The sequence below is a fragment of the Malaclemys terrapin genome, chromosome 3 (genome assembly GCF_027887155.1).
Source record: "Malaclemys terrapin pileata isolate rMalTer1 chromosome 3, rMalTer1.hap1, whole genome shotgun sequence".
NCBI lineage: Eukaryota > Metazoa > Chordata > Testudines > Emydidae > Malaclemys > Malaclemys terrapin.
Genome location: NC_071507.1, coordinates 62,326,592 through 62,353,938, shown reverse-complemented (window position 1 = coordinate 62,353,938; position 27,347 = coordinate 62,326,592). Strand labels below are relative to the sequence as shown.

The 27,347-nt window shown below is 57.1% G+C and overlaps 2 protein-coding genes across 2 annotated transcripts; both read left to right on the top strand.

Moving 5' to 3' along the window:
- On the top strand, positions 1 to 17,447 carry LOC128834238 (uncharacterized). Its single transcript, XM_054022855.1, has 12 exons — positions 1 to 48; positions 2,350 to 2,426; positions 5,416 to 5,600; positions 6,788 to 7,014; positions 8,173 to 8,325; positions 9,265 to 9,382; positions 12,060 to 12,210; positions 13,197 to 13,357; positions 14,137 to 14,182; positions 15,621 to 15,760; positions 16,189 to 16,337; positions 17,263 to 17,447. Exons 1-12 carry the CDS (start codon positions 6 to 8, stop codon positions 17,445 to 17,447), a joined length of 1,635 nt encoding a protein of 544 aa, XP_053878830.1. The 5' UTR covers positions 1 to 5.
- On the top strand, positions 17,187 to 25,221 carry LOC128834799 (regulator of G-protein signaling 22-like). Its single transcript, XM_054023907.1, has 8 exons — positions 17,187 to 17,520; positions 17,792 to 17,949; positions 18,661 to 18,829; positions 19,580 to 19,657; positions 20,505 to 21,414; positions 21,995 to 22,190; positions 23,785 to 23,957; positions 24,472 to 25,221. The coding sequence occupies exons 1-8, from the start codon at positions 17,474 to 17,476 to the stop codon at positions 24,577 to 24,579; spliced, it is 1,839 nt and encodes a 612-aa protein (XP_053879882.1). The 5' UTR covers positions 17,187 to 17,473; the 3' UTR covers positions 24,580 to 25,221.
- Positions 25,222 to 27,347: the final 2,126 nt, after the last annotated feature.

Sequence of the window (27,347 nt, the reverse complement as noted above, 5' to 3'; positions counted from 1 at the left end):
TAACCATGCATGCAGAGGAAGCAACCAGAGCAAGGTCTCCTGGGGCAGGTCAGTAGGGGCAGAGTTTTGTCACAGGAAAGCAGCTGGGTGGGGAATGATTTTTTTGGAGTGAATTTGAGGCTGGTGAAAGGTTCCAGTCTAACAGCCCTCAACTCGGAGCTTCTGTTTAGCTGCAGAACAGGTGCAGGCGAGGCCAGCTTCCCCCCACACTGCCCCCCACATCTGCCTCAGCCCTGCCCCAAAGGGCCCCTTCTAGGGGAGGGAGGGTTACTCAGTCTCCATGTCCCAATCAGTTTGTGGCCACTCTGCTTAGACTACTGCGGGGGCCTGTTATGGGGGTAAGGTCTGTGATGCAGACAATTGGCCAGTGGGGAATTGCACTGAGGCCCATCAAACTCATTGCATATGGGGCCACCAAATAGCTCTCAGACGCGGACAACTATTGGTCACCGTTGATCTGAGACAGCCCCTCTCCAGTTACTTTCAGTTGGTTTCACACTAGCCTCCCCCTTCCCCCCCAGTAGCAGGTCATACTGTGACCCCTCCAGTCCAGTATTCACCTCCGGTAGCGGCCATTGCTGGATGCTTCAGCAAGACAAGTAGCCTCTCCCAGGACATTGAACTGTGTGATACTGTCCCACAGGGAGCAGTTTCTTCCCGACCCCAGCGAGATTCTGCCATCCTGATACACTAGGGGTTAGGGGAGCAAGTGTGAAGAGGGGGATCTTCCCAGCAATGACAGGGCACGAGGAGACTCTTTGGGGCCAGTATGGCCTGTCCTGCTTCTGGGGGCACTGGTGCTACAGTCACACACTTTCACCCCTTCCTGGGGCCTCACCCCAGTGAGGTCAGCCGGGTGGGCAGCTCTGCCCCCCTCGCAGATACGCGGTTTGTCTGGTCTCTTTCCCTGCCCAGAGTGGAGTGCGCAGGCAGGGAGCAGACAGAGCATGGCCCAGAGGAGCGCAGCCTTTGTCACTTTCCCTGACAGACCCAGCCTCCTCACTGCGAGCTGCCAGCACTTGCCTCCCTGGCTCATGGAGGCGATTACACAGTGTTGCTTGGACACGTCGGGCCAAGAACAACCTGGGTTTGTTTGGAGGAGCCTGAATCTTAATATTGATACAAGGAGAGAGTCAAAGACCTAATAAGCTCATGTGACTGGTCTGGAGGAGACTTGTGGCACAGGAAGGATGGGGGGAGGGAACTCCTTGGGGACATAGAAGCTCCGGGTTTGAATCTTAGCATAGGATAAGCGGAATGGACTTTGGTGCCTCTCTCTTTCTAGTCTGTGTTAGTGCCCAACACAAAACCACCTCACAGTTTGGCATGATTGATATCCAGAACTAGAGTATCTGGGGGTGAGGGGCAGTGGCAGAGCTGCGTGTGGGGAGCCCAGGGCTGGGATAGAGGCAGGGGGGCTGTAGGTCAGGGGTGAGGGGCACTGGCAGAGCTGTGTGGGGAGCCCAGGGGTGGGATAGCAGGGGGCTGCAGGTCAGGGGTGAGGGGCAGTGGCAGAGCTGCGTGTGGGGAGCGCAGGGCTGGGATAGAGGCAGGGGGGCTCCGGGTCAGGGTGAGGGGCATGGGCAGGGTTGCATGAGTAAGGTTGACTCTGCCTGGCTCTGGTTCTTGCTGTCAGTTTCTCACTTTCCTAAGCTCTAAATACACTCCCATCATAAAAATACCAGAGAGAGGGAATGTATTTAAACGTAGACTTCCACCCCCAGAACCCCAGCTAGACGCCTCCTAGAGACACTGGTTGTTTAATCAGAGTGTGGGGTACAATGATTGCTGAGTTATGTGACACACACAGGGGAGCCGCTCTGTGGATCCATCATTTGGCAAAATACACCATCCCACGAGGGTCTTCTATTCAAGTCCCCCAAGTGCGTGTGTGGGATAGAACAGGAGGGTCACTGAGCGGGGAATGGGGAATAAGTCCAATGCCACTGGGGGCATTGTGATCCTAGGGTGCCTCCAAATATCCCAGTACTAACTCCTTGGGCAGCTCATTGCAGAAAGCAGCCCAGCCTGAAGCGCACCAGAGTCCGTTCCAGCAGGGACAGGAATCCAGTTCCGGTTTCTCTGGCCTCACTGGCTGGGATCTGCATTCAGGGTCCAGTCCAGAGGAGTGGGGAGATGGAAATCCAGAGCAGGACTCTTCCCTTCCTCATTCTGCAGTGGATACTGACCAAGCCTCTAGTAACACCATCTGATCTTCATGCATCTGCCTGCCCTGGGGCACCCCAGCTGGGCAGATGATGTGGGCTCCCTTTGATGCTGCAGCCATGGCCAGGGCTGGGATCTCCAGCTGCTGCCCTGGGATCCCTGCTGGTCTCTCTCTCCTTTCAGGTCCGGGGGTGCTGGAGGAGCTGCTGACCTATGATGACCTTTTCCTGGAGTATTTCAATGCCTTCCTGGCTCTGCCTGTGAGTCCAGCTCCTCCCTCCACCTGCTCTCATAGTCTGGGCTCTGCCTCCACTCATCTCAAGGGATGGATTCTCCCTTCACTTATCCCCATTACCATGGGGTTTTTCCTGATTTACACTAGTGCCCATGAGAGAAGAGCCCGGCCACTAGTCTGAGAAGTGCCCCGGGCAGATTTACTCCGAAGGAACCCTTCTCAGTAACTCCTACAAGTGGGTGTTTGTAGGAGACAGGGGCCTGATGGGGGAGAAGTAAGAGGCACTAGCATGGCACCTTCAGCGGATGGCCAGTGGTTGGGAGGCCGGGCTGTGGACAGGAGTGAGCCCTGATCAGGGAGCCTCCCCAGTCCTTGGCAGGAGATCTTCCTCAGCACCCAATTAGTGCTCATCTTCATGGGGAGGGTCTGATGTGGACATGTGACCAGTAGAAACTGGGCTACACCTCTAATGTCACACAGAGCCTATTACAGTCGCTACTGAGCTGGGCCCCGAGGCTCAGCTCTGTGGCAGCCCCTTCTAGGGTGACCAGACGTCTCGAATTTATCGGGACTGTCCCGTAATTTACTTGTTTGTCCCGCGTCCCGACTGATGTTCGGTCGGGACCCGAATTGTCCCGATATTTTGCCCTCCGGCACACAGGCGGAGGGGGCTTGCGCCCCCCCCCCAACTCCGCCCCAGCCCTGGCCTGACTCCACCTCCTCCCTCCCCCATTGAATCCCTCCCCAAATTCTCGCCCTTGTCCCGCCCCCACCCCTGCTCCCTCACTGCCCCATTGGATCCCTCCCCAAATCCCCGCCCTGGCCCCGCCTCTTCCCCAAGCACGCCACATTCCTCCTCCTCCCCCCTCCCTCCCAGGCTTGCGCTAATCAGCTGTATGGCGGCGCAAGTACTGGAGGGAGGGGGGAGAAGCAGGACGCGGCAGCCCACTCAGGGGAGGCGGAGGCGATCTGGTGCCGGGGGGCGGAGCGTGGAGCTGCTTTTGTTTTTGTTCTTTCCTCCGCCGCCGGCTCTTGGGGTTGGTTTTTTTTTGGTCCGCCAGCGCCCCGCCCCCCCCGCATCCCGATATTTCACGTCTCTCATCTGGTCACCCTAGCCCTTTCCCTTAGACCAGGGGTGGGCAAAGTACAGTCCACAGGCTGAATCCAGCCTGCAAGCCGTTTTAAGCTGGCCCGCGAGCTCCCGCTGGGAAGTGGGGTCTGGGGCTGCTCCACGCAGCTCCTGGAAGCAGCCCCATGGCCCTGCTCCGGCACTCCAGCTGGGGTGCCGGGTTGGGGGCTGCACCACACGGCTCCCGGAAGCTGCAGCATGGTGCCCCTTCGGCTCCTACATACTCCAATGGCCCTGCTCCAATGGCCCCCTCCAGAGCTCCAATGGGAGCTGTGGGGGCGGTGCCTGCGGATGGGGCAGCGTGGAGAGCCACCTGGCCACGCCTTCGCATAGGAGCTGGAGAAGGGACATGCCGCTGCTTCCGGGAGCCGCTTGAGATAAGTGCTGCTCGGAGTCTGCACCCCTGAGCCTCCCCCCATGCCCCAATCCTCTGCCCCAGCCCTGATCCCCCTCCTGCTCTCCAACCCCCTCAATCCCAGCCCAGAGCATCCTCCTGCACCCCAAACCCGCCCGGCAACCAGATCCCTCACCCTCTCCACACACCCCATTCCCGCACCCCAGCACAGAGCTCCCTCCCACACCCTGAACTCCTCATTTCTGGCCTCACCCTGGAGCCCGCACTCCCACAGCCCTCACCCCCACCCCAATTTTGTGAGCATTCATGGCCCGCCATACAATTTCTATTCTCAGATGTGGCCCTCGGGCCAGAAAGTTTGCCCACCCTGCCTTAGACCCTGCGAGTGCAAAGGGACTGCCGAGTGATGGAACCAGTCCCCAAGGAATTCCCCCAGCGTAGGGTGGTATAGGGCCATGAAATGGCCCATCACCACAACGCCCCGAGCAGGGATTTACTGGGAGCATGGCTGTGGAAGGCAGGGTATGGCCGGAGCACCTGCATTCCAGCTATTCTGGGCTGCTGCAGCGCCCATAAGGGGCCATGGCAGGCACTGTACATTAAAGCAGCCCCTGAGGCAGCTCTTACTTATACACCTCTACCCCGATGTAACGCAACCCGATATGACACGAATTCGGATAGAACGCGGTAAAGCAGCGCTCCGAGGGGGTGGGGCTGCGCACTCCGGTGGATCAAAGCAAGTTCAATATAACGCGGTTTCACCTATAACGCGGTAAGATTTTTTGGCTCCCGAGGACAGCGTTATATCGGGGTGGAGGTGTACCAGGAACTGGATTAGTCCCTGGCTGCCTTCAGAATCTGAGGAATGGGATACAAAGGTGGCATAGCTTAGAATCAGGGTCAGGAAGCAGGTCAGGAGCAAGGGACATGGGCAGAGCTGTGGGTGGGGAGCCCAGGGCTGGGATAGTGGGGGGTGGGGGCTGCAGGTCAGGAGCAAGGAGCACTAGCAGATCTGTGGGTGGGGAGCCCAGGGCTGGGATAGCGGGGGGGGGGGGAGCTGCAGGTCAGGGGCCCTGGCAGAGCTGTGTGAGGGGAGCCCAGGGCTGGGATAGCCAGGGGGCTGCAGGTCGGGGTGAGGGGCATGGGCAGAGCTGTGTGTGGGGAGCCCAGGGCTGGGATAGCAGGGGGGCTGCAGGTCAGAGGTGAGGGGAACTGGCAGAGCTGTGTGAGGGGAGCCCAGCGCTGGGATAGCAGGGGGGGCTGCAGGTCAGAGGTGAGGGGCACTGGCAGAGCTGTGTGAGGGGAGCCCAGCGCTGGGATAGCAGGGGGTGCAAGTCAGAAGTGAGTGGGGGAGGGGTCTCTGCTTCTCCTCAGCACTGAGCCTGCTGCCCCTGCACTCAGTTTGATTCATTCAGTATAACAGAATTAAAAGCAAACAGCTGATCCCCAGAGAGGGAGCCCTCTGCGACCTGTCTGTCCCCAGTACTGTGTCTATCTCCAGGCTGATGGGAGGCTTTGCCTTTGGTCTAGGCCTTTCCTTTGAGACTGCGCTACGACCGTCTCAGGGGGCAGCTGCAGAAGCTGGACGGCTTCCTCCCAGAATCTCCCAGCCAGGTGGGGATGAAGCCAAGCTCTCCTCACTATGGAGCCACTGACGCAGAGAGGGAAAGAATCCTGGGCTGGCTGAGGAGGGAGCGCTTACCCCCTTTTCAGAGGTGAGTGCGGATGTGTGTGCTCACTGCTGCCCTCTGCAGGATGGGATCAGAACTACTCCACTGTGTGTCATAGGCCCCATAGTGCTGAGTGGTAACAGAGACTTTCCTTTAGCTATGGACGGGGGCTAATGCTTGGGAGTAGGGGGAGCTGAGTTCCATCCCTGCTGCTGCTCAGAAGCCCTGTGTGACTGGGTGTGTGGTAGTCCCCTTGGAACACTTGCCAGCGCAGCAAGAGAGGTTGGTGTGAACTCTGAGAGATTGTCTAGCCATCTGGGGCCGGGGTGGCAGTGAAGTCTGTGGGGCAGGGAGAAGTAACAGAGCTACACATACTGTGAGAGAGCAGAGAATGAAATGGGAACCACAGCAGTCCTCGGTGAGGGCCATAGCGAGTGCAGCAGTCCCTGCTTGAACAGGCTGGGGCAGGAAGGTATAAACTTGGGAGAGAATCTGCTATGAAAATTTTACTTAACCCACTCTTGACTGAGCTGGTGAAGGGCAGATGGTGAGAGCCTCACCCCTGACCTACAGCCCCCCTGCTATCCCAGCCCTGAGCTCCCCCCACACAGCTCTGCCAGTGCCCCTCACCCCTGACCTGCAGCCCCCCTGCTATCCCAGCCCTGAGCTCCCCCCACACAGCTCTGCCAGTGCCCCTCACCCCTGACCTGCACCCCCCCCCCCCCCGCTATCCCAGCCCTGAGCTCCCCCCACACAGCTCTGCCAGTGCCCCTCACCCCTGACCTGCAGCCCCCCTGCTATCCCAGCCCTGGGCTCCCCACACACAGCTCTGCCAGTGCCCCTCACCCCTAACTTGCAGCCCCCCTGCTATCCCAGCCCTGGGCTCCCCACACAGCTCTGCCAGTAGCCCTCACCCCTGACCTGCAGCCCCCCGCTATCCCAGCCCTGGGCTCCCCACACAGCTCTGCCAGTGCCCCTCACCCCTGACCTGCAGCCCCCTGCTATCCCAGCCCTGGGCTCCCCTCACACAGCTCTGCCAGTGCCCCTCACCCCTGACCTGCAGCCCCCTGCTATCCCAGCCCTGGGCACCCTACCCCAGCAGAATCTCTGGATTTGTTTTGTTCATGTACAATGGTGCATTTGATGATTGTGGGTGGCATGGGGCCATTGCTCAGCCCCTTTTTATTGGCCATCATTGATGGCAGTGTCATTGCTTGACTGTTTGGTGCTAGGACGGCCCTTTACCTGGAGTACAAGCTGGCAAAGCTGCTGATTCGTCCCCTGGATGAAGGCTACCCAGTGAGCCGGCATGAGATTCGTGGGTACAGCCGTCAGTCTGACAGTGCCGCCATCTCCAGCATCCCCAGTCACCCATCAACGGCTGGGCTGCCCACCAGGGTCCCCAGCCTCGGGCTGTGGAGGCCTCCTAGTCAGACCCACAGCACCCCAGCCCACCTAGGTGAGTCCCCCACAACCACTCCAGGAGCATCCTATTGTCCCCAAGGAGAGGGGCTCCCTACAGCGACCTTCCTCCCTGTGCTAGGAAGGGAATAAGGAAAGGACCGTAGGGGTACATCTACCCTGCCATAAAAGACCCATGGGCCGGCTGCGGGGTCAGATGGCTCAGGCTGCAGGACTATAAATTTGGCATCAATGTTTAGGCTCAGGCTGGATCTTGGGCTCTGAGACCCCATGAGTGGGGAGGGTCCCAGAGCCGGGCTCCAGCCCGAGCCCGAATATCCACACTGCTATTTTTAGCCCCATGAGCCCAAGTCAGTTGAGCCGGGCTCTGAGCCTCGGTGCCGCAGGTGGTGTATTGCAGCGTAGACGTACCCTAAAAGACACCCAGCCTGGTGCCTGCCCTCACCAACCTCCACCTGCCTGCTGCTCTCCCCAGGCTGGCCACGAGCCAGGGCAAGGCTGAGACGCAAACAGAACTCCTACCCAGGGTCCCGTTTTCAAACTTTGCTCAGGTGTAGTTTAAAGACCAGCCTAGAGCAGGCCCACCCCACAGAACAGCGAGCAGGGCCTTCTATGTGACACAGAAGGGCAAGCATGCCCTGCCCCCACCAACTCTATGCTATGCACAATCACCCTCCTTGGTCACAGCTGATCTCGCAGAACTCGTCTGCCTTTCTCTCTTCCTCCTCCCCGCTCCCTCTGGTCATCTAGCACCGGCCTCCTCTCTGATCCTCAGCGCAGCCTGGCTGTTCTCGGTGCGAGAGCCTCCTCCTCTGCAGCGCTGGCTGCCCCAGCAGCTCTTCATCTCCTCCGAGAGCATTTTTCAGCTGCCCCGTTCTGCTCCCCTGGGTTGCTGTCCCTCTAGGAAGGGCTCCTGGGAAGCTGATGGTCTCACTGCATCAGGCAGGGTCTTGGAGAGCATCGGTGACACCCCACTGTTGAAAGAGTCAAGGAGACTGGGCCCTCCCTACAGTCTATCTAGATGCCACCCCCATCGCTCCTGAAGTGTTAGGAATCCAGGCCACTCACTGACTGAGCACCCCATTGTGCTTGCCCATAGCCCCCCAGACTCCTCCCTGCACCAGCATGGAGACTCCCACCACCAACAGCCGCTTGTCCTTGGGCATTTCCCCTTTGACTCTCTGCCCTCCTGCAGGCTGCTTCTCCAGCGTCCCTGACCAGCTACCCTGGGGGAGCTCTGTGGAGTTCCCAGCTGCCGTGAGTCTGGGGAAATCTCCCTTTGCAGAGGGGCTGAGCAGGCTGCCGCTCCGAAGCCTCCTGCCCGACTCCAGCACGGGAGTGGCCAACGGTGAGATTGCTGCGGCTCGGAGAGGGGTGGACGGAGGCTCTGTCAGACACACCCAGATGCATTCTCTTGCTTTTGGCTGAAAACCCCTTTGAGTGATGGGCCCCTGGTTTGCCTTGTACTCCAGTCCGGAGTGCTCCACACCAAGTGCTCCGCCCAGTCACAGGTGGGAAGGCACCTGCTCGTTACTCTTGGATACATTCACGCATTGCCTGTCAGAGGATAAGTCTGTATTCAACCTGCTATCATCTCCTCCCTCCCCAGGCTCTGAGCTTCTGAGTACTTGGATGGGAGGCACACAAGGGAAGTGTAGGTGCTGCAGCAAATGTGGGATTCAGTAGGGCAGCTTTTCTCGGGGAGCCAGCACTGACCCCAGTGTGCTGCTAGGAGGGGCAGGGCTGCAGGAGGTACCAGCTTTCAGATGAGATGTAAAACTGAGGCCCTGCCCACCCATAGTCATTAAAGAGCCCAGGCAATTTTTGTGGACGTCAGGGTATCAGCTCTGGTGTCCGGATCACGTTGCAATAGGGACAACTAAGTTCTATCTCCCTAAGTGCCCCTTGCAGTTTAATTTGGGGACAATCTTCTGTATCACTTCTTCTGGTCCTAAGCTGTTGTGTTATGCGGCTCCATCCCAGATGTGGTTGCATTTCTGTGGCAGGTAAAGCTGGCAACCTGTGCAGCTTTTTAGAGCAAATAACAGCTGGGTTCCCCTGCTCCCTAGGGCACAGAGTGGATTCCACTGCTCTTGGTTTCCTGTCAAATCCCAGAGTGGGAGCCGGGATCCCAGACAGGTACAGCCCACAGGCTGCTGCCTAGGGCCACCACGGGCATTGGACAGGAGCAAGCCACAGAGGCATTTTGGTCCAGCCATCACAGGGCTGCTGCGGAGTCTAGACACATGGACTCATTTATGACATGTCACTTGTGTCCTGCTTACAGAAGGCTACGTGGATAGCTGGAGCAATGCTGGTGGGTCCGAGAGATTCCTTGCTGGCCTGACCAGAGCCACCTCTAGCTCTTCACCCACGGCAGGGCACATCGAGTACCACTTGGGCAGGTAAGGCTACAAAGGGTTAATGCACCTCCCAGTGCTGGGGAGGAGCAGCAGGGCAATGTGCAGTAACCAGGTTGAAGTGGCAGCCCTGCCAAGTGCACAGTCAGATCAGGCTGGGGGCTTGGGAATGGGCTGAAGTGAAAGTACGTGGTGGTCTGACTAAGCACTGACTGCTCCTTTTCATGAGCATGACAATATCTTGCACTTGTCTAGCACCTTTTAGCCCAGAACCGCAAAGTGCGTTGCAGAGTTCAGCCTCCCTTTGCAGATGGAGAAACCAAGGCACTGGGAAGTTGTAATTCCCCCGAAGTGGCACAGCGTGTCTTGGGGCAGAGCCTGGCCTGGCACCCTGATTCCCAGTGCCTTGCTTTAACATTTCACAGGCTGGCTTCTTAGCTGCCTTCTCATGCCTGGGTGCTCTCTGCCTGTTAATGCCCCGGTGTGGGAGGGGGTGCTGTGTCATCAGTACTCAGCCAGGCAGAGAGGCAGCGTGAGGGGCACGCGGAGGCGGGCTGTGACCTGGTGCTGCACTGTGGGGGAGGCAGGCTCCGCTTGCTGAGTGATTTATGTCTGATGGGAGGGTGGAGGGGTTGAGAGAGGCTCTGTGCAGCATCCTGTGTGATCTTGTGAAACCCTCAGAGAGGGGGCCTGGTGTGAGGGGGCTGGCTTGGGGGACACGGTGGGGGGGGGGGGAGAAGGGATTCTCTCCCCGTCTCTCCCTCAGCACATGGCCAGGCGTGGATTTTGGTAATTCCCCCTGGACGGGGATTTGAGGACCAAAAAGCTGGCAGGAAAGGAAGAGCTCTAGGCTAGGGTTACTATATGTCCAGATTTTCCCGGACATGTCCGGCTTTTTGGTCCTCAAATCCCGTCCAAGGGGAATTACCAAAAAGCCAAACATGTCCAGGAAAACACTCCCAGCTTTGTTTTGCCAGCATCCCTGCCCCAGTCCCCTCTTTACCTTAGAGCAGCTCCGGCAGGCTGCGAGCTGCAGGCGGATTCCCCCGCGGCGGTGGTGGTGGTGACGGCTGCTGCTGCTCCCCGCAGACACCTCAGCTCTGTGTAGCTGAAGAGCCGAGCTGCCCGAGCGCTACCGGCTTCATGGTTTGCCGGGCAGCCCCAGACCTCCAGACCCTGCACCCCCGGCCGGGCGCTTCCCCAGTGCAGCTGGAGCCCGGGAGGGGAAGCACCCGGCTGGGGGCGCAGGGTCTGGAGGTCTGGGGGCTGCCCGGCAAACCGTGAAGCCGGTAGCGCTCGGGCAGCTGTTTCGCGTGGCTGGGAGGGAGGAGGAGGAATGCGGGGCGCTCAGGGGAGGGGGCGGAGTTGGGCCGGGGAAAGGGTGGATTTGGGGCGGGGCTGGGGAAGGGGCGGGGCCAGGGCCCCGTGGAGTGTCCTCTTTTTTTAGTGTTTAAATATAGTAACCCTACTCTAGGCCAGGGCTGCAACTGCTCCGGGTCTGATCCCAGGGCCCAGTTTGGAGCATGGGGCCCAGTCTCAGGCCTGTCATAGCGTTAGTGGGGGCTGTTACTTGGGAGCTGTGACTGAGCAGGGAGTATTAACCTGGGAATGTTGCATGGGAGTTTTACTAGTTTACTGTCTGCATTGATATTAGCTGGTGATGGGATACAAGGGTGTGACTTCACTTGAGGGATGATACTGGAGTAAGTAACCTGAGCCCAGGAGGGGGTTGGGGCCAGGTGACACCTTCTGCCTGGGGAAACTGGACAAAGGCTGGAGGAGGAGCTGGGGTGTGTGGCTGGGTGAGACTGCTGGAGGGGGTTTCAGTTGGGAAACAAAGGGAGGCTCAGAACCGGGGTCTGGGCTCCCTACCCCCCAAGATGGACCTGACTGAGGGGGTCCTGTTTTCTGTACCTATAAGCTCTGTTTTGGACTGTGTTCCTGTCGTCTAATAAACTTTCTGTTTTACCAGCTGTCTGAGAGTCACGGTGAATCGCAGGAAGTGGGGGGTGCGGGGCCCTGACTCCCCCACACTCTGTGACAGGAGCCCTCTGTCACATTCTGCCTGGGGGGTCTGGTTGTTAGGTTCTTTTGCTCTCAGGGCTCCTCTTGCTCTGCGTAGTGGGGGGGGGAGGGGTATAACCCCACACCGAGCCCAGGGACCCCAATGGCTTTCTTTCCATGCACCTCCCTGGACCAGGTTTGAGATTGAGCTTGAGCTGCTGCTCTGTTTCCAGACGCCATGGGGTTGTGTGTGTCCCTGGAGGGAGCACTGTAGTGTGTCTGCTGGGGGAGTTGTGCATGGTGAGGTGTGCGGCTGCCCTGGGGTGCCCATGGTGTGTGCTGGGGATGTGACTGTGCTGGGATGTTGTGTGCTGGGGTGGGAACCTCCCTATCACACTAGCGCCTACCCCTTGTGCCTTTTGTGTCCTCTCTGCTTTAGAAGGACCCATTGTTCCTGGAGTGCTGACCCACCAGGTCCCCCAAAGGGCGTTTCCCTCTCTGGCAGGGATTGGGGGCTCAGCGGGTGCAATGAATGAGTGGCAGTGGGAGGTAGGGTGGATGTGGGGTTGGGTGCTAGTGTAGGGCAGGATGGGATCTGCAGGGTATTTCCATTGTAGCCCTGCACACAGCAGGTGTCCCTGTGAGTTGCCCAGGCTCTGCGCTCCGACACACCCTGTGCCCAGTGCCAGAGCAGCCCCTCCCCCTTCTCTCGCGGCAGGCGCCAAGGGGAGCCGGCCTCAGGCGCCAGGAAGGTGCTGCAGTTTGACCTGGACGACTCAAGTGCCTCTGAGGGAGGGGAGGGATCCTGGCTGCTCCCTGGCTTTGGCTGTTCCGCTCTGCAGCAGCTGAAGGAGGACGTGCTGGGGACGGTGAGTCTCCTTGGACCCTGCTGAAGGATGGGGCTGCGGTGCGCGTTGATGGAGATATTAGCCAGCTGCCATACTGTCTTCCCTTCCCCTGTGCCAGGTGCCGGCCTGCAGGCCCACTAGTGATTCCTGGCCCCACTCACTTCCATCTCCCCAAGCCTCACTCCTAACTGCTCCTTGTATCTCCCTTGGTCCCTCCCAACTTCCTGTCCCTGCCACCTCCCCTCCTGTCCCTATCCATCCCCCTCCGGTCAGGAACAACCAGCTGCCTCGCCAGTTCTGCTCTGCTCTGGACCTCGGGGCAGGAAACCTGTTCGTTGCAGCTCCACTAGTATGGAGAACTGGGGGATTTATGGGGCTCTAGGAATAACCCTTGGCTGCAGCCTCTGCTAGGGCTGGCCACTTTCCCTCCACCGGTCTGTCCCCAGTCCTGCAGCGTTGGTGACCCTGCTCTGTACTCATAGAAGCTGTCATAGGGACCCAGGGTAACATAGCCACCCGGGGACAACTGAGTGCTGATCCCAGCACTGAGACCTCCCAGCCCCCTCTAGGCAGGAGATCATGGGGAGAATTGGGCTGGGCCTCACCACAGCAGCCAGTGGGGTACCCTGGCTTATCCCAGTGGTGAGGGAATGCCTGGCAGATAAGCCATCAAATTCCTGGCTTGTCCACCAGGAGAGGGGAGCCTAAGCAGGGTTGCAGCCATGACCCTGAAGAGCTGTCTTCATTCCTCTGGGTGCCAGCCCATGGGAGATGGGAGGGCCTCACAGCTGCAGCAGCACCTGGGCCAAGCAATGATGGTCAGGAAATGGGCCCTGGGTGCCCCTCGTTATAAGTCCGACTGTAGAGCAATTCCCGGAGGGGGTCAGACTCTATTAAAGGCGGAGGTGGGGCCCCTCCCTGCTCTGTTCTGGGGCTGAACTCCAGCCTCCCCCCTTACGTGCAGAACCCATCCTCCCACTGTGCCCCCCCATCCCCTTGTGTTGCAGAGGGCTGGCATGGATGGCTTCAAGGAGTTTCTCCATGGTACCCTGGGGATCCACCTCCTTCACTTCTGGATGGACTGTGAGGATGTCATGGAGCGCACCAAGTGCTTAGAGGCCAGTGCTGCCCAGCAGGAAGCTCAGAGCCTCTGTGTCAGCCTCTGCCGGTATGGATGGGTGTCCCAATGAACCTCCTCATTCACACACTGGGAGAGGGGGCAAGAAGGAGTGGCTTTGCTCCTGTGCCCATCCCCTTGTTTGCATACTGGGGGAATGGCTCTGCTGTCGAGCTCATCCCAGTTGGTGGCCTCACACTCTTGCTGCCCACAGGTCTGGATCTGCTCCCCCTCCAGTAGCGGCAGGTGGTACTGTGTTTCCAGCAGCCAGGTGGTGTCACTCAGACCGTGGTATAGAGAGATTGGAGAATCCTAGCTCAAAATCCTGGTGACAAGCCCCCAGATCTACCACCTAGAGAACCCCAGTCAGACAGACTCATATCAGGGACTGCAAAGACAGCATCGTCCTTGGGCCCAGCAGGAGTCAGGCCATGCAGAATAACCAGACCCACTTTCAGGACCCCTTGGGATCTTTAGGGTTCTTGGAGGCCTGAGGTGTGAGAGAAGAGCAGCCTGTATGGGTCTGTTCTGCCTGGCAGATGTCTCTAGATGCTTGTGGCCTTCCAGTTCTATGAGATAGCAGGCACCCAGTAAGACAGGGCGACAGGAGAAGCACATTGGACCAGACATTGTCCAGGTTATGCTCTCCTCTGGGCAGAGGTGCTTGGGGACAGAAGGCTTGTCCGGTTCTCAGCTGCGGCGATCAGTGTGCTTAGGAAGTACCCTGCAGGTCCCGGCTACTCTAGCGTTGAGACCATGGCTGTCTGAAGCCCAGGGCCTGAGCTGCTTCAGCCTTTACTGGGGTGAAGCCCTTGTTCTTTTCATTGCAGGAACATTCAAGACAAGTACAAGCTGAGCCTGTTTCTGGCCTCCCAGGTGAGTGAAGCTGCTGGGGTGCAGGTGCCCACCCTCTTAACCCCCCCTTGCAGCCTTAGCAGACACATAGGTTTGCTCTTGGCAGGGCTGTGAATCTCACACCTCAGCTGCTAGCAGAGGTGAGACAGCAGAGCCCTAGGGAGCGCTCCTTGTGTGAACTGCCTCCCCCACCAGGAAGTGCCTGGGCTCATTAAATTGCCAGCTGCTTCTGCAGCTGCTCTGCTCCTGCCTTCCAGTGACTCTGGGGTCCTGCTGCTGCCCGTTTCCAAGGGCGACTGCCTGGCCATCCATGGGGGTTGACTCTGGCCTTAATGCAGCCCGTGATCTAGTGCTGAGCCCGACATCCCAGCTCTGCCTGCTGCATCGCATGCCTCTCGAGAGCATCCAGGAGCTGGTGGCCAATGGTCACTGTTAGCGCGGGATCATGACCGATCGCCCAGGCCGGAGCAGGCAGAGGGGCCAGCCACACAATAGTGTATGAGGGTGGCGAGCCGGGCAGGGCTCGGGAGGGACAGAAGGAATGAGGGAGGAACAGCGCTGGCTGGAGCCAGACACAGGGAGCTCCCCCGCCACCTCACAAGCCTGCCACTGCCCCTGACTGACAGCCTGAGGTGCATCCTGCGCAGAGGTTGTCAATATGGCCCTGTCTGTACCAAACTGGACCGTGGTTTGGTGGTGTGGGTGGGACACTGTATGTCCAAGTGAATGCTCCATGCCCCTGAGTCCCTCCCCATCACAGCCCCTCCCCAGGTATGCAATGGGCCTCTGTCAGCTACAAGGCTGGCTCAGCAGAGTATTTTGCACTCATTGTGTTCATTTATCTTCTGATGCTGAGAGAGAGAGAGAGCATGTGAAACCAACAGCCCCTAAGGTCCTGGCCTCTAGGGTCTATGCTTCCTCTTAGCTGGTAGATATTGTTAGCCACAAGTCCCGCAAAGGGTTAATGGCAGATGGGGGCTGGGTGACTTTCCCTTCTGATCGTTCTCCTCTGGCCCAGCTTGGTGTGGTGCCCTGTCCCTCTCTAGCGGTGGCGAGGCCAGCTAAAGATTGATGGGCCTACTACAGCCTTGGCTGTGTCTTTTACCGCAGGCAGTAGAGGCTCATGCATTAAGCTCAAGAGGTCCCAGGTTTGATCCCCACTGCCGACGACCCAACCAGGGGCATCAGCGTCACATTGGGATCCCCATGGAGCCGAGCGTCGGGATCTCTTCCTTGGTTTCACAAAGGCACTAGGCTGATGACCTTGGTATTAAAGCACATTGCTGGAGCCAAGCCTAAGCAGAGGGTGGAGGAAACCAAGACTGATCCATGCTCAAGCAGGGATGCAGTGGGATACTCTGACCCCAGAGCACAGTGTGGCTTGGTGGGAGTGGCTGGCCTGGGCAATGGGGAGAGGTGGTGTGGCTGACGTGTGCTCTTCTCCCCTCTCTGCTGGCAGGAGCCGACGTGCGAGGCTCAGGACGGCGTCGAGGCAACTTTCACTGCCTTCAGCAGGAGCCAGTACGATGCTCTGAGACGCCTGCGTGCCTACTGGGTTCCCAGGTTTCTCCTCCACCACCAGAGAACCAGACACCTCAGGTTCGTGCAATGAGAACCATCCAGGAGATGACGGGGTGTGGGGAGGGAAAGCTCCTCCTTTTGTAGCTCTCAGGAGGCACAAGAGAACTGGGCAGCTTGCTGGAGCTCTTCCCAGACTCCACAGCCCCTGCTGGCTTCACTAACTGTAGAGGCCTTGAGGAGGGAGGATCCAGTGGTTACAGCAGGGGCTGAGAATCAGGACTCCTGGGTTCTATTCCTGGACCTAGTAGGGGAGTGAGATCCAGTGGTTAGAGGACTGGGGCATAGTTTCCTACTGGGGAGCTGGGTTCTCTTCCCACTGACTTCCTGCCTGACCTTGAGTCAGTCCCACCCTCTCCCTCTGGCTCAGTTTCTGCCCTCTTAAAATGAAGAGACTGATATGTTGGAAAGCAGGGTGTTGTTACGTATTTATTTTGACTCCATGGTAGGACTGTCCCCACCTCAGGCTCCCAGACCAAGCCTAGGCCTCCCGTGAACACTGACTTCCTGCCTTCACCCAAGGTGTTTGCGTCGCTTCCTGTTGTGGGTGATGGCTGCATGAGCCACATGAATAGAAGCGCAGACTGGTTCAGCGTACGTAATGCCTCCAGGGAGGATGGTTTGGATATTGTGTGTGTCTCCCTGCGGGTATCTTCCCAACGTGACACAATCCAACACTGAGGCAGGTTAACAGCCCGTGGACACAACACCCTGCCATCCAAAATAAGGGTGGCTCTGTAATTGCCTTGTGGGAGGTGGGGCAGACAGCCACCAAGCTTGTGGCAGGGACAACACCAAAATGGTATAGGAGGCAGAGATGGCACCAAGAGAATCACAGGCCCTCTGAACACTAGGCTAGTTGGGGGGGGGGGGGGCGCTTTAGCTCTAACACGAAGGTCACAGCACATAACGGTTTGAGTGATGGAGGAGGGGATGGCATGTGTAAGTCCCCTCTTCCCCAGCTCACCACAACCTGAGTCTCTGAGACAGAGGGCATGTCTTCACTAGAGCTGGAGGTGTAATTTCCAGCCCGAGTAGACATACCTGCACTAGCTCTGGTCAAACTCTTTTTAATGCACTAAAAATAGCCATGTAGCTGCAGTGATGTGAATGAAAGGAGGAGCAGCCCCCCTGAGAATGAGGCTAGGGTCTCAGATGGAATTGTACTCAGGGTGGCTAGCTCCTCCCGTTAGTTGCACCACTGCAGCTACGCTTCTGTTAGAAGATGGAGCTAGCATGGGTATGTCTCCTCGGGCTGGAAATGATCAGCACCACAGTAGACAGCCCCTGACAGGAGCTGCAGGGCTTGTAAAGGGGGGTGAATGAATAGCGCCTTGGAGAGAAGGGCCATAAAAGAAGACGGACCAATTCTGCTCCAGCCCAAGTTCTTCCCCGAGTACTTGAGATGTCCTTCTGCACTGTTAGTAGCCAGCTGCCTGCCATGCAGGATCGCTACCAGTAACACAGCAAGGGGTTATTTTGTGGGGCTCCTCTTCTCTCATTGGGGATCTGTCTCTGGCCAGGGCCTGAGGCAGCTCTCTGTCACCTTTGGAGAGTCAGCAGTGAGGGTCAGAATGAATATAGCACTGAAAACCTCTTCTTGCTGTCCAGCCGCTGCAGCTTCCGCACGCTGGTGCAAGCTGGCGAGGCAGGATTGCGTCCGCTCGGCAGCCAGACCTCCCATGGAATCTCCCTGACACACCGCTGACCTGCTCCCACCTCCTCCAAGCACTAATGTGTGATCCTGGGGCTGGGGGGAGCTTTCTTCACTACCTGACCAGGTGAGTCCCTCTCTCCTGTCCTTATCCTTTTCAGCCAGCTGACTGAGCAGGGGAATGTTGACTTTGTTGCTGCATTGCCTCCAGCTGCGACAGATACTTGATGGATCAGAGGCAAATGTTGGGTTATGGTAGTTTTCTCCAGGGGCCACCATACAGCCTTGTACAAGCCAGCTGGGCTCTATCCCTGCTGGCCGCTCCAGAGGAGACGTGACTAATTCACTGTTCACACTCCTCCAGGCTGATGCACATTCCTTCCCTGCTTACCCTCCAGGTTTGAGGATGCTCAGAAGGTCCATAACCTCCAGCTGTGGCAAGCGCTAGAAGAGCACCAGGGCACTTGGGAGTGGCAGGCAGACCGGCTCAAACCCCACCGCTCAGCCTGGCAGATCTTCCACAAGTACTTGGTGCATGGTGCGCCATGTGATGTCGGTGAGCTCCCAGATAACTGGCTCTTCCGCACCATATGCATTCAGTGGCCAAATCCACTTGGTGCTGGATTCAGCTGCAGCTGGGTGTGCGTGGGGATCTCGGGCTGAATCCCAGAGACCTGCACCAGGGGGACCGTAGGGACTAATGAGCAAAATTATTGGTGCTGGAGAACATAAGTGAGTGGGGATGTGGTACCAGAAAACATTCAGGGGTCTAGAGGGACAGTCTGAGTCTGAACCTGCAGCTACCCAAAATGGATTTGAGGTTGGAAAGCAAGTTGCCCCCGCTCATTCAGCTGCTAAATTACCCATTTTCCATGGTCCCGGAGACAGAAGGTCTAGAATAGGAGCAATAGCCCAGTGAATTCCTGAAGCCAGAGAAGCAGCCCATCCTCTGGGAGGGGAGTCTCTACCACAGCTCATCGCAGTTGTAGGGACACATGGGAGGCACAGGCCGGTGTATAGGGTGGAGGGAGAGTTTCCTGCTCACGTAGACTTGCTGCACCACTTTCTTCCACAAATGGCAGCTGGGGACCAACACACTGCCTTATGGGGAGATTTCCTTGGACTCCTCTGGAGAACCAGTGCAAAGGGGTGCGCTGGAGGAGGGTTCGTGTCGAGTGGCTGCATGTTACTTCCCTGCCCTAGTGAACTTGCCTTTGAAGATGGAATCCTAGGCCACCGCTCTGCTCTGCTTTTCTTCTCCCTGCAGGACTCAGCTCCGATATGCCACATTACATCCAGCATCTCCAGGAGATGCTCAGCTCCAGCAACCAACCTCTGGAGCCTTTGGCCTTGGAGCCAGTGGCTCAGCATGTGCTCGCTGTTCTCTGTGAGGCTTGGCTCCGCTACCTCCGCTATGAGATAGCCACCTTCCTGGAGTGAGTCCCAAGAAGCCTTGGGTCCTCTTCTTTGGTTTCCAGACCTGGGTGTAAGGCACTGGCAGGCAAGGGGGAGAGAAGTGGTTTATGGGAGAATTCAGTTCTTGCTTTGTCCACGGACACATCTCAGAAAGCTCCCTAACTGCACCCAGTGAAGGGCCTTACTCCTCCTCTCAGAGCAGTTTGGCTCTTTGCAGCCTCAAACAAAATGCTGGCAGTCCTGGATTCAGGCCTTCTACAGTAGGTGCTCCTGCACCATCTTCTGAAGTACTTTCTGCTGGGAGCTCAGACTGGAGTAATCTAGGAGCTCCCCCTTGCCCCAAAGCCAGTGCTCACCCACTACCTTCTTGCACTTGGCCTGTGGAAAGTACCTATGAACTCTCCCCACAGCCAGCGCTCCTGCTCCTCTCCCTACAGCCCCTTCTGCTGTGGGAGGCCAGGACTGGAGTAGCTGGGACCTGCTCCATAGCCAGCGCTCCTGCTCCATAGCCAGCGCTCCTGCTCCATAGCCAGCGCTCCTGCTCCATAGCCAGCGCTCCTGCCCACTCCTGACAGCACCTCCACTTGAGAGTGGAGCAGCTAAATGAAGGATTGGCCTGGGTATTTCATTCACTTCCAGCTTTGGGCTGCAGCTTGAGAGAATTCTTTCCACTCGGCCAATGTGCGTCACAAAAATCTTTTAAACTCTGCTTCTAAGAGAGACAACTGCCCACCTGGCTCATTTGTTCTGTGCCACCCTCTTTCTTGCAGGTACTGCACCCCAGCCTCTTACTTGGAAGTGCAGGATGTCAGGAGCAAAGACAGTAGAATAAAGCAGAGAAGAGACAGGTACTTCTTTATCTGAACTCAGCAAAGGGGGCATAATTGCTTGGGATTCGGGCTGGCAAACCCAGCTTTGTGAGTGCTGCAAAAGGAACTCAGGTGTCCAGTTGGACATTTGGATTCCCAGAGGTGTTACCAAGCTGATGAATCATTTTCACAGCTAAAATTCCAGCCGTTTTAGTCAAGCCCCTGCTGCCCACTGTCCCCACTGTGTGTAGGTAGCCTCTACGGCACGCGTCTAGTTAAGAACGTGTGCTCTGGGGATGATATTTGCACGATAGAGACCTGATGCCCAGAGGGAATGAAGGCTGCTATGCTGATAATGATCTTATATTTCGATCTTACCCCTCATTTGCGAAAAGACCCAAATCACTTCACAGAACTCTCATGCTGAGAATCACTGTGCCCTCCACTAGCATACGGCTGCATCTGGGGTGGATTAAGGCAGCTATTTCCCCATCACACAAACACTGCAGAGGACATGAAGAACACAGCACCCCACTGCAGAGGTAAGTTAGGAGGCAGGATACAATTCCCTGCCCTGGAATAGGGCTAGGACAACCCCTCCGTCTCATGGGATCTACGATGACGGTAAGTGGTCAGGCCCTAAAAAACATCTCCAACAGCACAGCAGCCACCAGCATCATGTGAGGACATAGGGACAGCACAGACTCGGTGTAGATACCCCCTCAAAACCACCATATCTGCTTCTTGGTTTCCCTGGCTGTGGAGTGGGGAAAGGGTCTCCCATCTAAGCACAAAGCAGGCCTGATGCCGCTCAGCTTATCAGATCCAACAAGATCATAGCCTGATGTGCTATGGCTGTATTGAGAACCTGTTTGCATCCTTGCAGGGCCAGGAAGAGGAAGGAAAATACCAGCTTTCATGCCCAGGAAGGCAGAGAGCAGCAAAGGAGGCGGCGAAAGAAAGCAGCGGCCAAGCCCCAGGGCTCAGGCCAGGCTGGCCTGGCAAGCGGGGAAGGGTCAGTGACACCCCAGCGTGCCCTGGACCTGCTCAACAACAAGGTGGTTTTCAAAGCCTACAGAAAGGCGGCTCAGGAAATGCAAGATGCAGGGCTCCAGAGGGTGCTGGGGCTGTTGGAGGAGCTGGAGCGGTGCCAGGCAGCCCCAGAGGGCAGGATGCGGCTGAACTGTGTGCTGAAGCTCCTGGACCTCTGGGACCAGCAAGGGGCTGGTCCGCTGAGACCTCCTCTCCCCAGGGAGCTGAGGAAGAGACTGAGGGCACAGGTGGGCCAGGGAGGAGTAAGCAACTCAAGCATGGATGAAATCAAAGCTGCCTTGTATGCGCACGTTGCTCCGGCCTTCGAGAGCTTTTGGGCTGAGGTGAGCGAGGGGCTGGGCAGGCACGGAGTACAGCCCTCCCAGATGCAAGACGAGGGCTGGCCCAAACTTCAGCCACTCCTGCATTTGCTGGCTGCCAAGGTGGCCCTCAAGCGTCTAAAGAACAGGAAAGCCGCGGTGGGGTCAGCAGCTACAGCCCAGCCCAGCCAGGAAGACAAGGCCTCCTTCTGCCAATTCCTCAGGGCTGCTGCCGAAGGCTGGCCCACCCTGGAGATGCTGCACTTCCTCAAACACCTGCAGGTCCATGGCCCCCCTGTGCTGGAGCACGGCCTGCACTTCCAGCTGGAGGTGCAGAAGTTCAAGAACGCCCATCACGCCATGCCGGACAGGGCTCTCCTGAGGAAGAAGGTGCAGGTGATCCGCAACTGCTTCCTTGTCTCCCAGCTGGAGCCCCGGCTGCAGGTAGGCCTCGCGCTCTGACAGAGGAGTAGGGACGGGGCAAAGAGACGGTCAGGCAGGCTTAGGGCAAGAGAGAGGAGGAGCTGGATCTAAAGCATTAGCAGTGAGTTGATATAAAACACAGGAGTTCTGCAAAACAGAGTGGTGGGTGTGTAAACTCTATGGGCTCCCACTGAAGTCAGTGACAGCAGGACTGGGCCTCAATGGTCATGTTTAATGCTGTAAGGGGGAACTGGCTAGTTCCCAATTTTCTCCCCCACCCAAAAAATTCCAAGATGATGAAATAGAGTGATCAACCCCAACGTACTCCCCAGGCCAGCTTCCCCCCTTCCCCAGCTCAGCTCTTCCCCCCCCCCCCTCCAAGCCTGTTCTCAGCTCACCTGGTCTGGGAAACGCCCTGCACAGCAGCACCTGCGCTCTGGGAGCATTGGGCTGAGAGAGCCCAGCACCAGCCTGTGCAGAATGAGAGGCCAAACTGGCGTAGAAGCAGCTGGGATATCTAGCAGATCTTTTTGCAGCTGGTAACATGGAGACTTGCTCCCCTGCCCCAGGCCCCTGAGCGTGTTTGTGGCTTGCTCTCTAGGTGGCGGTGGATGCTGAGAAGCTGGGGAGAGCTGTCCGGGCAGCTGAGCAGGCCCTCCAGCAGGATGCCCCAACACCACCTCCCGGCCTGTTCGATGAGCTGAGGGACTCAGTCTTCAGCACCCTACTGCCGTACTGGGCTGGGTTCCGAAAGGCCTGGCTGAAGCGGTCGCTTGAGAGTGCCCAGAGAGCCCCGGGTACGTTCATCACCCTGAGCCCCTGTCAGGCTGTGGAGCCCACTCCTTCTCTGGAGAATCCGAGGAGCAGGAGATGGCAGGGATTTTGCAGCTGCTCCAGGAGGGTTCCCTGCTGTGGGAGCTGGGCAGCACAATTCAAGCAAGAGAGGCTGAAGGGGCATGTGTAGACAGTTGTGTGCTTACATTTGCAAGTGCAATACCCATGCTAAAGAAACAGCATGTGCAGGCCTGGCTCTCACAAAGGCCCATGGCCAATTGAAAAAAATGACCTGTGTGGCTCACATGAAGCCTTCCTCACTCCCCTTGGGAAAATAATGCCAGAGCCCAGTAGCTTACCTTGGCAGGAGTGATGCCACCTGAATGCTCCTTTTGCTTTATTTCATCCACTGCTCCTAGCTAGACTTTCCTGCTCTTTGTGGGACTCATCTCTGAGCTCCCTCCAGCCTGTCAGCACCTTGAGATGCCCAGAGCTGAGGCAGGATGTAAAGGACCTTTGATCTCTCATTGGGTGGGGCAGGTCACTTCCTAGTGAATGGCCAGATATCCCCCCCTCCTGGTTTTCATTCTCTGGGCAGGGAGGGGTGTTTTTCACCTAGTTTATCTCAAGCCCATGATGCAGCTCTGACCCCAGGGTAGGGCACCCCCACGGCTCAGCTTTGTGCGTCTCTTGTCCCCTGTGCAGACCGAAATCACGCTGAGGCTAGTAAGGCCTTTCACCCCTAGCAATTGCAGAAGAGTGGTCCTGCCCTCAGGGATGAATTCCCCACGGCACTGCCTTGTAGAATGGAGTATTTATTGCCCGGACAGGCTTTTACCACCAGTTCCTGTCTCGTGCAGGCTAAGTGCCTGCTCTACCCACATCAGTAAACATCTGCAGGGACGATGCTGAGCTGAGAGATTTTTCCTCCACGCTGGCCAGGTGCTCCAGGCGCAAAGCTGCCCTTTCAAAACGCTGAGCCACAGAAGTCCCTTGGCAGCACTTAAGTTGTTTCCTTGAGCTGGGGCAGAGAGAACTGTCCCTCCAAGGGCTCAGTGTCAGATCCTTTACTCTTCCCCGAGCCCTTTTCCTCCCAAAAGCTTTACAGACAACGTAGAGACAAGAATCAGTGCTACTTAAGTGCAGCCAACATGGGGGTAGGCCACAGCAGTCACACTGCCCCAGTCACTACACAAGGGGACGTGAAGTATCACCGTCCACAGGAAACTGCAGGGGGACTGAAGAGCGGCAGAATATTATTACCAGAGTTGATTTGACCACAACACCAGGGGGAGCCTCCTGCCTGTGAGGAAAAGTGCAAGAGGATCTCTCATGACAAGAAGCCAAGACCTTGGCTTTACATCTGGCACCGTGCTGGGGCACAGGCTTTTAGGAAGAGTCCACCCACCTCCCCCACCCCACCCCCACTGAATCATCCTGAACTTCCCTTTGGAGGAAGGGGGTAGTCTCATCCGAATATTGACCACACCTGATCTTTAGCTTGGGCTGCAGAACCCCGGGTGGCTGAGGGGGAGGAGAGGGAATGGAGTCCTGGGCTGGGTGTGGAGAGAAAATGAGAAATCAGACCCTTTCTCGTGACTGTCTCTCCCTCTGCAGTACTGAGAGCCCAGCAGCTCCTACAGCAGAGACGGGCCCTGTTTGAGCGGTCCCAGGGCCCACCACAAACATTCCAGCTGCCTCCTCTGCAGCAGCGCGCCAACGTGAAGGGGAGCAAGCAGCAGGACAGCTTCACTTACACCTTCTCCGTCAGCAGGGGCATTGCCATGAAGGTCAGTGGACAGGTCTGCACACCCACTCCTAAAGGGAACGGGCAGCCAGCAAAGGGTCACAGCTGGCTGTAAACTCAGAACTCAGGCCTGAGGTGTTTAATCTACGAAATGCTCCTGCCAGCAGCTTGGCGACTTCGATAAGACACAAAGGGGCTCAGCCTGGGTGTTCCTGCTGGTAGCCCCCAAGCTGCTCCTCCCACCCACATGCCAGTACAGGAAGGAGGTGGCGTTTGCAGCAGCTATTCATATAGCAACACCCACAACAAATGGCACCTTGGACGGCTGGAGCCACTTTTCTCCATATACCAACATCCCTCCCCATTGTCCAATACAGCCACTTCTGGGTTGGAACCCAGCAGCTGTTGAACAGCAGACAGTAACAACACACTACAGCCTAGGGCAGGAAGTGACCTACACAAACCCAATGACCCCCCTCTCCTCCAGCTTGTTACAGGGCCTTTCTGCTCCTGTAAGCACACAGAATTGGATGTTATAACTCCCTCTCTTTACTCAGGCCTCCAGCAGAGAAGATACGAGCACCCGCACTTCTGTGTTTGGAAACGGCAAGAGGTCAGCACAAGTTCAACTTCCTCCCCTTCCCACGGTACCGGTGCTGCTCTGAACAGGACAGAAAGTGCGCTAGCCTACAGCACCCACTGCAGAGCCGTAACGCTGGCAACACGAATGGCAGCTCGAGGTGGCCAGTGTGCTGCAAAATCAAGCTCTGAGCTGTTTTTAAACACAGGGAAGGCCAACAGCTAGGAGAGAGATCTGGGAACAGTGGCCCTGTGCTGTAGGGTGGCATGGTAAAGCAAGGCTTGGGCACCCCACTGGAAGTTCAAGGTCCCTTGGCACCGAGAGAAAACCTGGGAGTCTTGGCCAAAGTCCCTCTCATTAAGGCAGGTTTCAATTAGCCAGGCTGGACACAAGCTCTTGCTGAACCCAGAAGAGCTGAGGCAGCTGCCTGCGTTCTCAGTGCTGCTGCAGTAGCTGATTCAGTGCACCGGGGAGCACCAGATCTGCTCTCTTCTTCCACGAAAAGGCCAATACCTCCCCCCGCCAGCATTTCCTCCTCCTCCTCCTCCTCCTCAAAGGACCAGGTTAACATTAATCACATGGCAGTGAGCAGCCCTTGTAGGAAAAGTCCTCGTAGAGCGACTGAGAGCCAAGATCACAGTGGGGTATCTGTGTGATGTTAAGGGTTAAAAGAAGAACAGGAGTACTTGTGGCACCTTAGAGACTAACAAATTTATGAGAGCATGAGCTTTCGTGGACTACAGCCCACTTCTTCGGATGCATATAGAATGGAACATATATTGAGGAGATATATATACACACACATACAGAGAGCACGAACAGGTGGGAGTTGTCCTACCAACTCTGAGAGGCCAATTAATTAAGAGAAAAAAAACTTTTGAAGTGATAATCAAGCTAGCCCAGTACAGACAGTTTGATAAGAAGTGTGAGAATACTTACAAGGGGAGATAGATTCAATGTTTGTAATGGCTCAGCCATTCCCAGTCCTTATTCAAACCGGAGTTGATTGTGTCTAGTTTGCATATCAATTCTAGCTCATTAATGGACACACATCTGACATCAGGAATCAAAATACTCAAAAACCAGTGGGAGAACACTTTAACCTGTCTGGTGATTCAGTGACAGACCTGCAGGTGGCTATATTACAACAGAAAAACTTCAAAAACAGACTCCAACGAGAGACTGCTGAGCTAGAATTGATATGCAAACTAGACACAATCAACTCCGGTTTGAATAAGGACTGGGAATGGCTGAGCCATTACAAACATTGAATCTATCTCCCCTTGTAAGTATTCTCACACTTCTTATCAACCTGTCTGTACTGGGCTAGCTTGATTATCACTTCAAAAGTTTTTTTTCTCTTAATTAATTGGCCTCTCAGAGTTGGTAGGACAACTCCCACCTGTTCGTGCTCTCTGTATGTGTGTGTATATATATCTCCTCAATATATGTTCCATTCTATATGCATCCGAAGAAGTGGGCTGTAGTCCACGAAAGCTTATGCTCTCATAAATTTGTTAACCCTACCTTAGAGACTACCATATTTCAGCAAGCAAAAAAGAGGACGGGAGGAGCCCCGCCCTAGCCCCGCCCCTCCCACTTCCCGCCCCCCCAGAACCCCCAACCCTCCCCCCGTTCCTTGTCCCCTGACTGCCCCCTCCTGGGACCCCTGCCCCTAACTGCCCCCCAGGACTCCACCCTCTATCTAAGCCTCCCTGCCTCTTGTCCCCTGACTGCCCCAACCCTTATCCACACCCCCACCCCCAGACAGACCCCTGGGACTCCCACGCCCCATCCAACCACTCCCCACCTCCTGACAGCCCCCCCCAGAACTCCCAACCCATCTAAATCCCTCTGCTCCCTGTCCCCTGACTGCTCCGATCCCTCTCCCCACTCCTGCCCCCTGACAGCTCCCCCCCAGAACTCCCAACCCCCCACCCACCCCGCTCCTTGTCCCCTGACTGCCCCCTCCTGGGACCCCTGCTCCTAACTGCCCTCCAGAACCCCACCCCCTACCTAAGACTCCCTGTGCATTGTCCCCTAACTGCCCCCTCCTAAGACCCCCCGCAACTGCCCCCCAGGACCCTACCCCCTACCTGTACCCTGACTGCCCAAAACTTTCTCCACTCCCCCCAAAAAGCCCCCCCATGAACTCCCGACCCCCCCCCCCCCCGTTTCTTGACTGCCCCCTCCAGAACCTCCCTGCCCCTTCTCCTGCCCCCTGGTCCCCTTACCCTGCTGCTCAGAACAGGGTGTTGGGCTCTGTGCGAGCCGGACACATGGCTGTGCTCCCCAGCACAACAAAACCCGGTCCCTGGCCCTGCACAGTGCTGCCGGAGCCGGGCTGCAGGGGAGAGCTGCCGGCTCAGAATGCAGGGCGGATCCGGCTCCTCTACAGCTGCTCCGGAGTCCAGCCCGTGACTCCCCTGCAGCCCTCCCAGCCGCTCGCTCTGCTCTGCCGGGGGAGGAGGGAAATCCCAGACATTTTGAGTGCTTTACAAATTCCCCCCCGGCCGCTATTTTTAGCACAAAAAGGAGGACATGTCCGGGTAAATCCGGACGAATGGTAACCCTACTCTAAGGTGCCACAAGTACTCCTGTTCTTCTTTTTGCGGATACAGACTAACACGGCTGCTACTCTGAAACCTGTCGTTAAGGGTTAAGCTTCACATGGAGTTTCCAGATCTGAGAGCTGCAGCCACCGGGGCCGTTCCAGCCTAAGCTCTGAGACAGGGACAAGTGGGCTGCTTATCTGACATAATAGGTCGGTCCAGTATTCTCATTCAGACCCCCCCTCTCTGCCTCCAGACTGGAGGCAGCTGGGCAGAACAAGGTGCTTGCGCTTCCTCCCTC

Coding starts and splice junctions, on each gene's coding strand:
- LOC128834238 (XM_054022855.1), top strand. CDS start 6: ATGCATGCAGAGGAAGCAACCAGAGCAAGGTCTCCTGGGGCAG. Junction 8,326..9,264: donor CAGCACGGGAGTGGCCAACG/GTGAGATTGCTG, acceptor TCCTGCTTACAG/AAGGCTACGTGGATAGCTGG. Junction 12,211..13,196: donor AGGAGGACGTGCTGGGGACG/GTGAGTCTCCTT, acceptor CTTGTGTTGCAG/AGGGCTGGCATGGATGGCTT.
- LOC128834799 (XM_054023907.1), top strand. CDS start 17,474: ATGTGTGATCCTGGGGCTGGGGGGAGCTTTCTTCACTACCTGACCAG. Junction 17,521..17,791: donor TTTCTTCACTACCTGACCAG/GTGAGTCCCTCT, acceptor CTTACCCTCCAG/GTTTGAGGATGCTCAGAAGG. Junction 18,830..19,579: donor GAGATAGCCACCTTCCTGGA/GTGAGTCCCAAG, acceptor TCTTTCTTGCAG/GTACTGCACCCCAGCCTCTT.